Source organism: Myxine glutinosa, chromosome 11 (genome assembly GCF_964187855.1).
Source record: "Myxine glutinosa chromosome 11, kmMyxGlut1.1, whole genome shotgun sequence".
In the NCBI taxonomy this organism is placed as follows: domain Eukaryota; kingdom Metazoa; phylum Chordata; class Myxini; order Myxiniformes; family Myxinidae; genus Myxine; species Myxine glutinosa.
Window position 1 is genome coordinate 120,139,823 of NC_136271.1, and position 11,360 is coordinate 120,151,182.

The 11,360-nt window shown below is 40.9% G+C and overlaps 1 protein-coding gene across 1 annotated transcript in view; it reads right to left on the reverse strand.

Moving 5' to 3' along the window:
- LOC137436928 (neurexin-1) overlaps window positions 1–11,360 on the reverse strand; it is a 1,559,617-nt gene that overhangs the window by 990,893 nt on the left and 557,364 nt on the right. The window contains exon 4 of the mRNA XM_068131164.2: window positions 2,951–3,252. Coding sequence (XP_067987265.2) covers window positions 2,951–3,252 — 302 coding nt within the window. The remainder of the gene's footprint in view (window positions 1–2,950; window positions 3,253–11,360) is intronic.

An 11,360-nucleotide genomic window follows, 5' to 3' on the forward strand; every position in this document is an offset into this window, starting at 1 on the left:
GATATATGTCTTGGGTCAAAGTGAAAAGCAGTAAGAAAGATAGGAAAGAAGAAAGGATGCAAGGAAACAAATAAGAAAGAATGAAAGGTGGAAGTTTGCAGGAAAGTTGCTATACAGTATTGGAATATGTGTTCATGGGATAAAACAGGAAGAAATGGATTTCGGAATTTTTTTTAAAAATAATCGAAATTAATAAATGGAGTGGCATTAAATATAGAAAGTAAGTGTGACTGCTGGAGATTGATACTAAAAGAAGGACAGGTGAAATTATTGTTAGAAGGCCGCCAGAATGAAGTGAAGGAATAACATTCATCAACCATTGGTAGTCACCTCTGTTGACACCTGAGTCTTCAAAACCAGCAACACTCAATAAGAGAGTGAATTGAAAAATCTCCATAACCACACAAAACCGTCACCGCAAACGCAAAGAAGGCAAACGGAGACAAATTGGAGTGATATCTACCAGACAGTGGAGTGTGTTTACCATGGCATGTCCGATGCCTGAATGCTGCCACCGGAACCGAGGGAAGGGAGTGGGAGGGCAGAGAGAAGGGGGAAATATAACAAAAAAATAAAACAACAGCACGGCGAGGGAAAAATCCTCGAGAGGGTAAAAAAAAAACGAAAAAAAAAAAAAACAAAGGAAGAAAGATGTTAGTGGCATGATCAAACGAGCATCGTCATCTCTCCCGGGTTAGTGGGAATGTTAATCAGTTAGTACAGTCGTTAGTATATTACTGCAAAATCCCTTTCCAAGTCAGTGAGTGCAACTCCTCGTGGTGAGCAAATTAAGGAGGAAAATATGAAACGTCGAAGAATTTCCTTCACACTTAGAACTTTCAAATTTTGGGTTAAAAATCTCACAAACCCAATTATGGGGAGCTGCAGGTAAATAGGCTCATTGTGTCCCGAATATATCCAATTATTGTGAAGGCATAAATAATTCCATGTTTGTATTCGCAGTTACAGGTGTGTACTCTCAGTCACACTGTGCAGGTAAGAAATCATTATGAGACCTGGAAAGGGTTTTCACATTGTTAGTACATATAAGGTAGGCAATGAAACATTCCATGAGTTGTTAGTATGTTAGTTTGAAGCGGGCCTATGCACAGTCTAAACATCAGTTGATCTGTTAGTGCCAAGGTGGACATACATGGGGAAGGTTTAAAAGGAAGATTGTAAATAGACACTCATAGATGGAAAAACTTTCATATTATTTTTATATATATATATATATATATATATATATACATATATATACCATCACAGCTGCTAAGAAAATCCATTTTGTAGCTTACCTTACACTCCCTCTGGAGGAATCAAAGAAGAATGGGCAATTGGTAGAAGCAAGACACCGTTTCGGGGAAACAGATAGGTGTGGTTATTAACAGTACCTTTGTGTGTCTGCAGTTTGAGAGGAAGTTAAGCTCAGAGGTCTAAGACTGATACTACGGCCTCGTTCCAGCAAGTCAAAACATCTACGAGATAATGGGTTTACTACAGTCCCAAATGCAGCTGTACATTGTTTTATTATTCTTCAGCGAAGTTTACGTATAAATGTTTTGATGGGGGATTCGAGGAAGTAAATTGCAAATGTGGACATGGTCGTAGCCAAAAACATACTTATGTACTCAGACAGATGCACAAGAAACTTATGTTCATTGATTTAAAAAGAAGGAAGATGGACGAGGCAAAGAGAAATAATACGACGCTAGGTGTAAATATGCATCTGTGAATACGATAAATACGTTGTGCATGTGTTCTATCTACGGCCTCAATCGTCTATCTACCCACTCCTTACTGTTCTATCTACTCACTCCTGGCTCTATCTACTACTCAGTGTTCTATCTACCCACTCCTTAGTGTCCTATCTACTCACTCCTGGCTCTATCTACTCCTTAGTGTCCTATCTACTCACTCCTGCTCTATCTACTCCTTAGTGTCCTATCTACTCACTCCTGCTCTATCTACTCCTTAGTATCCTATCTACCCACTCCTGCTCTATCTACTCCTTAGTATCCTATCTACTCACTCCTGGCTCTATCTACTCCTTACTGTTCTATCTACTCGCTCCTGCTCTATCTACTCCTTAGTATCCTATCTACCCACTCCTGCTCTATCTACTCCTTAGTATCCTATCTACCCACTCCTGCTCTATCTACTCCTTACTGTTCTATCTACGCACTCCTGCTCTATCTACTCCTTAGTGTCCTATTTACCCACTCCTGCTATATCTACTCCTTAGTGTCCTATCTACCCACTCTGCTCTATCTACTCCTTACTGTTCTATCTACGCACTCCTGCTCCATCTACTCCTTAGTGTCCTATTTACCCACTCTGCTCTATCTACTCCTTAGTGTCCTATCTACCCACTCTGCTATAGCTACTCCTTAGTGTCCTATTTACCCACTCCTGCTCTATCTACTCCTTAGTGTCCTATCTACCCACTCTGCTATATCTACTCCTTAGTGTCCTATTTACCCACTCTGCTCTATCTACTCCTTAGTGTCCTATCTACCCACTCTGCTATATCTACTCCTTAGTGTCCTATTTACCCACTCCTGCTCTATCTACTCCTTACTGTTCTATCTACGCACTCCTGCTCTATCTACTCCTTAGTGTCCTATTTACCCACTCCTGCTATATCTACTCCTTAGTGTCCTATCTACCCACTCTGCTCTATCTACTCCTTAGTGCCCTATCTACCCACTCCTGCTCTATCTACTCCTTGTTCTATCTACCCACTCTTTAGTGTTTTTAGATTTGCTGATACCCTACCCCTTTTCCTGTCTGTCATTGATCTTCAGATACATTGGTGCTCCATCCCACTATCATCCGTTCACCTACAAGCCTCTGCTTAACTAGTCCATGTACCGTTGTGCCTCGACTTTGTTAGAGGAGGGTAGAGGGAGGGACGGTATACGTTCACGTCCAAATGCACACACTTTACCTGCCGCAAATTCCGTGTGACCTTCACATTATGCCACTGGTTGTCGTTGAAAGTCCCCAACACTGGTTCAACAAGGGCTTCAAAGGCCCCGGAGCCCAAATTTATGATGAGGGCGACAGCGCCATTGCGCAGCGACAGGTTGACATAGTCTGCAGACTTGCCCGTGTGCAGGATGAGACCATTGCGCTGCCGAGTGCGAAAGGAAAGTGTGATCTCGTCACTGCTGCTTTGAATGGGGCTCTCCGAGAGGTCGTAGCAGAAATACTCCCCTCCGCGAAATGTGGCAAGGCTTTCCTCTTTGGCTGAAATGGGAAAGCATGAAAAACATTACACTTGTGATGATAAAATTGGAAGCACTAAACACAATGACAAATATTCCCATATGTGACGGTACGTATGTATATGTACAATGTTGTTCACTCATATTTAATACATTGACACACCATTTTTGATAGTGACAAATATAATATCTTTAATACGAGTAATACCCGTTCACTCTGGCAACATGTCGGTGAATAAAGAAGCTGAGCTGTGCATCAGTCATTTTTGTGAGATTTGAGTATGTTTTTTTTCTTGAAGAAGACAAAAAAAAATGCACTTAGACCTGCATCACTTAAATAATAGCTGTGCATACCCATTGCTTCGCTCACAGGTTTAATCAAAAGACAGTATGTTGCATTTCACAAACATTGCATTTCTACCTGTGAGTCTCAATGAGGATATAAAACGAAGTGAAACACTCGAAAGAGGATCTTTTATACCACGTAGTTGTTGTGCTGCTGCCGCTGGGGTTGTGACTGTTGTTTGTCTGCTCCTTCCGTGTACTTTTATATATTTTTTGCATTGCTTCGAGAAGTATATTACTATATATAATTTTGTGTGCTCCCTCAGGAGGTCCTTTGTAAAGGTTCCTGCTATCATAGAATATATGTGTTACCGTTGGGACCGCTGCGTTAAGCTCCCGTTCCTCCTTCTCCTCCTTCAATCTTCTCGTGTTTGTGGTTTATAATATTTTTGGGGTGCCCCATGAAACACCACGAAAAGCTATTGTACACGTTAACACGGCGTTTGTTTAACGAAGAAAAAAAAACCCTTGTGGAGGAGGGATATTATTCAAATCAACATTATTTTGTAACAACATTAATATTATGTTATTATCGTTCCTGTTATTATTATTTTTATTATTATAAGCGGCCTTGGAAAAATTCCACGATTGGCGAGCTTAACACGGATATACACCTTAACATGGATTTTGCCCAAGGTGGAAAACCCCCTTGGAGAGGATGGGGAGTGGGTGAGGATGACGTCGCTACAACCTCCATCGTGTGACCCAATTAGTCCACCTGTCAAGCTGGGTTGAGATTGGACGAGTAACGACCGAATGTATTGCAGTCAAACAGGTAGACACACCAAATTGAGTATTTAGTATGTTAGTATGATGATAGGAGCACCTGTTCCCTTCTTCTTCTTTCATATGAAGCACATGCTGTGAATAGCACCATTCGCTGTCTTTTATTAATGTTAACACCCGATCCCTTCTTCTTCTTCTTCGTCTTATGGTTCTTCTTCTTCTTTCGTACACAGGATTTGGCTGTGAGTGGCATCATTGGCTGAGGCTGTGTGTGGCTGCTGTGGGGCACTGTTGGATCTTTAACCTCCACTAACTAATGCAGTCAGAAGGGACGCCAAACTTAACGTCTATCCAAGGGAGGGCAAGTACATTAATGAATCAGCCTGCCTCTGAAACACCAGGGTGACAGTTTGTGGATTCAAACCCAGGCTAGATGACTCAGAGGTGAGTGTGGATTTCTCTAGGCCATCCTGTCAGCACACTCACTCCTTCCAAAAGTTGAAAAAGGTGTTAAACCCACTCCCTCCAGCAGGGATACATGGTTAAACCACTTCCACTATATCGTCTCCCCCATTCTCACCGGGTTGGGAGGTGGTGATTTTGTGCCCATGGCCTGATGTGGTTACCCCGAGCATGTAAGCCAAAATCCAGATCAGCAGCTCTGTTTGATATTTAACCAATGACAGCCATAAATTAAATCTCTATCTTTGACGTGAGTGGCCGGGCTGATGCCTCCAGGTTGAAGGTGATGCTTTGGTCTGCGCATGCGCAGGATTTCCATCCACCGATGCAGCTCCCTCTGTAGATGAGGACACGAATTTGGAAGTTTCCCAGGGTATGAGTGACAATTGTCACCTCTTCATCGAAAACACTATGGATTGAGTGCATTTGGTGATTTCTGTCTTCCTCCTTACAATCACTCATCTTCCATTAAGTGACTCCAGCAGCTCCAAATCCACAGCTCAAAATAAAATGTATTCTAGCATTCAAATACTCAAAATACGTGTGTTTGTGTTGGAGAAAAAATATGTTCCACTTTGATTTGTAAAACTGGAATCGTAAAAGTGACCTTCAGAGTGAAAGTGACCTCGGCTACAACTCGTCCTCATGTTGTGCAGGTGATATGTGCAGATTTGCCTTTTCCTGTGTCTAATATTCTTTGAATTCCCTTATAAGTACTTTGAAACTGCTAATGTGTAACCCAGTGATACCTGCCGCATGGTCGGGTTGTTGGCAAAGAAACTGACACCCCTCACTGGCTTTGTTATTTTCTTTGAACGCTTCATTTTGTTTTCCATAAACATAGAGATGATGTGCTTTACCAAATAGCTCTAATTTGGTCTCATCTGTCCACAGGACATTTTCTCAGAAGGATTTTGGCTTGTTCAGGTGTGTTTTGGAAAATTCCAATCGGGCTTTCTTATGTTCTCAGCAGTGGGGTCCTCCTGGGTCTCCAACCATAGAACCGCTTTTCATTCAGTTGGTGACATATGGTGCGAGTTGAAACTGTCGTACCTTGTGTCTGAAGGTCAGCTTGAATCTGTTTGGCAGTTCATTGAGGTGCTTTCTCCACCATTCGAACAATCCTTCGCTGCAATCTTTGATCAAGTTCTCTCTTGTGGCCACGTCCCGGGAGGTTGGCTACAGTGCCATGGGCCTTAAACTTCCTGATAACATTGCGTACGGTGGACACAGGAACATTAAGGTCTCCGGAGATGGAATTGTAGCCTTGTGATTGTCCATGCTCGGCTACAATCTTGTGTCTGACCTCCTCAGACAATTCTCTGGTTTTCTTTCTTTTCTCCATGCTCATTGCGGTACACACAGTGACACAAAACAGCAGAATGACTCTTTTCTCTGTTCAAACTGGTTGAATGAGTGACTTTTATATTGCAGGCACCTGCAACTCACCACAGGTGAGTTCAATTCCAAAGTAAAGGAGAATCACCTGCTTGAAATCTTCTAGAAGAACTTCTAAAAGGTGCCAATAATATTGTCTGGGCCAGTTTATCATGTATGTGTGGAATAAGCTAAGATTTAGTAATTTTTCAGCCTTTTTTGTTTTGTTCCACTGCAATCCAAAGAAATACAAATGTGGATACCAAAATATATTTTTATTCCAACAATTTTCTGGAAGAAATGGTTCATTATTTGAAAAAAGTGCAAGGGTGAAAAATATTTTCGGCCACGACTATATATATATATATATATATATATAATAATAATAATAATAATTCATTTATTTTGTATAGCGCTTTTCCAGAAGCCCAAAGGCGCTTTGACAGAGTGGAAAACATAATGCATAACAATACATGAAAACAACAATTGCAAAAAGACAAGAATCAAGAAAACAAACAGCAGCGATATACGGCATATATATAAGACAAGAATCAAAAAGACAAGACAAGAATCAATAGGGAAATATTTAAAGCAAAAGGAGGGAGAAGGAGAAGAGATAGTCAGGGGTTAAATGCTGTGGGTTGAATGTTGAATGCAGCGTTGAACAGGTGGGTCTTTAGTGATGTTTTGAATGTGGTGAGTGAGGAGGAGTCTCTGATGGTGTGAGGTAGTGAGTTCCAGAGGGTGGGAGCAGCGATGGAGAAGGCCCTGTCCCCCCAGGATCTGAATTTGGTCCGGATGGAGGGGGTCAGGAGGTTGGTACCAGCAGAGCGGAGGTTGCGGGTGGGAGTGTGTCTGGAGAGGAGGTCAGCCAGGTAGGATGGGGCCAGGTTATGGAGGGCTTTGTATGTCAAGAGGAGGATTTTGTACTGGATTCTCTGGGGGATGGGGAGCCAGTGAAGCTTGTAAAGGACGGGGGTGATGTGGTCACGGGTCCGGGAATGGGTGAGTAGACGGGCAGCGGAGTTCTGAATGTATTGGAGTTTATTGGTGATTTTTGAGGGTGAACCATAGAGGAGGCTATTGCAGTAGTCCAGACGGGAGGTGATGAAGGCGTGGATGAGGGTTTCTGCAGCCGTGGAGGAGAGGGATGAGCGGAGACGGGCAATGTTTTTCAGGTGAAAGAAGGCTGACTTTGTGATCTGTTTAGTGTATTTGTCGAAGGAAAGGGTTTGGTCAAAGATGACGCCAAGATTCCGGATGTGAGGGGAGGTGGATACTGGGATACCGTCGATGTTGAGGGCAAAGTTATGGGTGGATTTTGTGAGCGTTTTTGGGCCAATGATGATTATTTCAGATTTATCACAGTTAAGCTTGAGGAAGTTGATTTGAAGCCAGGATTTTATTTCAGTGATGCAGTTTGTCAGGATAGAGTGGGTGTCGGTGGAGACGGACTTGGTGGAGATGAAAAGCTGGATGTCATCGGCGAAGCAGTGGAATTGGAGACCATGACGGCGGATTAAGTGACCGAGCGGGGACAGGTAAAGGATGAAGAGGAGGGGGCCAAGAACTGAACCTTGGGGGACACCTTGGGGGAGGGGAGCAGTGGGGGATTTGCAGTTATTGATGGAGATGAACTGGCATCTTATATATACATTATACATACACATATATACATACACACACATATATACATACATACACACATATATACATACACACACATATATACATACATACACACATATATACATACACACACATATATACATACATACACACACATATATATACATGCATACACACATATATACATACATACACACACATATATACATACATACACATATATATACATACATACACACACACATATATACATACATACACACATATATACATACATACACACACATATATATATATATATATATTATTAAATATATATTGTTGCCGTTTTGAGTCTGTCAAGTGAGTGTAATAAAGGTTCAAGTCTGTCCTCCATAGTTAGTCACACAAGCAAAATGTAGCCTCACAATAGTATAGTTATGTCTTAGTATTTGTGAGCTTAGTTCCCTTCCAGTGTTAACTCTGCGTTGGGTAGGAGCCAGGGAGATAGGCCCTACTTGCCACCGATTTCCCAGCCACCCTAGCCTCGATCCAGTTTGTTAAGCATTGGGTGATCATTGGCTGAGTTAACATGAGGTAGGCCTAGGAAGGATCGGGGCGGAGTCGAGGCAGAGCGGCAGAAGCGATGACGGTAAGCACGAGCCGCCAATCAGAGCTCAGAGGTGGTGGCGGGGGCATGGCGTCAGAGGGCGTGGTGAGAAGAGTCTGGTGAGTTCCAGAAGGTTCGGGGGGCGTAGCTATTAAACCCGCTGCGCAAAGCCCTCGACAGGACTTGCATCAGAGGGCTAAGAGGACTTGACGCTGTGAGAGAGAGAGAGATAACAGGACTCACGTTGTACTGCCTGATGAACTTGACCATTGCACGAGAACGCGCGCGCAAACCAACACCAAGTGTATTGAAGAAGAGGAGTTGGACTCTACATATACATGGGCGCAGCCAGGTGCGTTTATATCGAAATAGCGCATTTTCAGCCACGCGAATGAACAAGGCTGAGTAACCGCCAGCCACGCTAAAGTCCGCCCTCTACCGTTTCGCCCCAATCATCCCTTTGTACGAGAGACGCGCTACGAGTCCCTGCCTTCGCCTGCTAACATCTTCGCAGGACGTGCCGGGGACCGTGGAGAGCTGGACGAGGACCATCCCTGGACGCGTTGGGGAACACCTGCCCATCTGCAATCCCCTGTGTGAGTGTGACTGAGACGGGCCCGTTGTCCCAGGGATAAGTTAAGACTGTTTAAGGCTATTCTGTGTCTCTTCGTCCTTGAACTGTATATACGTGTGGGAATAATTAAATCCTTGTTCTTTCTTTCTGATTCGATTGTTCCTGTGGTTTCCTCCATTGACTAAGCGTGGCACGAATAAGATCGCTCCAATCGGGTTCCACTAGTTAAGACTGCGCGAACCACGTGTACACAATCCGCTCGGCGTACTAACATCACACGTGGTTCATGCGAGGCTTGTTTCCTCGCTCCCAGGGCAGCGCGGGTACTTAGGTATGAGCGAGAATGTAGTCCCGAAACCCTACGCCGCGTGTGTCCGGGAGGGACGTGTTAAGTCTCGGTTCTGCCAGGCCAGTAAAGACAAGGGGATTAATCCCCCCTTGATAAGGGGAAGAAGGCCGGCATAGAGAACCGTAAATATATATATATATATATATATATATATATATATATATATATATATATATATATATATATATATATATATCAAATGAATCCATTTTGAGTTCTCCAACAATTATGTTGTTGTTGGAGAACTCAAAATGGATTCATTTGATTTTAATCCCAACCACAAGTCATTACTTACTATATATCTATATATATATATCTATATATCTATGTCTATATATCTATATATCTATGTCTATATATCTATGTCTATATATCTATGTCTATATATCTATATCTATATATCTATATATATATATCTATATATATTTGTCTATATATCTATATATCTATATATGTATATCTATATATCTATGTCTATATATCTATATCTATATGTCTATATGTCTATATATCTATACACAAAGAATTAAGTTAAGCACCCCTACACAACGAATTAAGGTAAGCACCCCCTAATATATATTCTTTGTGTATATGTATACATTGGCATATATTCTAAGGTATGTGAGATCAAATAATGATAGGTATGACATTAGCAATTATCCATTGATGAAATTGAGTGATCAAAGTGAAAAAAAGTGATTGGTTGAGTCAGTGATCCGATCACGTGGGTCCTACACACGTTATTGACGCAAAGATCGCTAGAGGTCTTCTCAGAACAATGACTGTACGTTAGAAAACATAAACGTCATCCACACTGTCCGTGATGGACCTATAGCTCCATACTTAAATTGAGGTGAAAATATGCCTAAAATTCCCAAAAAATTTCACCTTAAATTATTCAGAATAAAATATTGAAAACGGCATGATTGTTATGTTTTTATGTGACCATAATATCACTTCTCCAGAAAATATAGCAATATCATGGGTATATTACACTGTTTTGACGACAACAAACTTGTAATGTGCGAGGTTGTAAAAAAACGGGGGGGGGTGCTTAACTTAATTCTTTGTGTATATATATATCTATATATGTATATATATATATATATATATATATATATATATATATATATATATATATATATATATATATATATATATATATATATATATGTATATATATGTATATATATATATATATATATATACGTATATATATATATATATATATATATATATATATACGTATATATATATATATATATTCACATTTTAAGCAGTGTTTTTCCAAGCGAAATAATTGTTGAACTGTGTTCTCTAAACACTGTATTGATATTCTGTGGTGAAAGTATATTCCAACGAGGGACTTAAATTGGGGAAGAGATGGGACCACTATTACTCCGTTCTGCACATTAGTTTGAAAATTGAGGCAAGATGTAATAATATTCACCCGAAGTGCACACAATCTACCCTCAAGCACCATGACAAGCCTCAGTCAATCATAGCATGAGATGTCCTGGGGATGCAGCACTAAAATACATCATTTCCACTGTCCATTTTTTTTTGCAACACTGCCCACACACCTGTTACCTTCTGCACAACAGTTGAATGAGAATAACATGAACATCATTTTTCTGAGCTGAGCAGTTGCAGATATGTTATCAGGAGATTGGAGAGAAGTGTTGTGCAAAACAAGGATGCAACAAAACATTACATACGAGAACCATTATTGAAATCACGAAATCGAACAACATCCCTGGCAAATACACGAATGACTGCACCAAGAAAATCAACACAAGCAATGCAAGGCTTTGTGGCACAAAATATGAGTGAATATTTCAGATCCATTAGTGTGACCTCCATTAGTACAGGTATACCTCGTTGGCTCAACAAATAGGCCTACATATACTGTGATACATATATAATACCAACATACATATATATATATATATATATATATATATATATATATATATATATATATATATATATATATATATACAGTCATGTGAAAAAGTAAGTACACCCCATGTAAAGTTTTGACTCTTTCAACATATTTCAACACACAGCTATTTGATC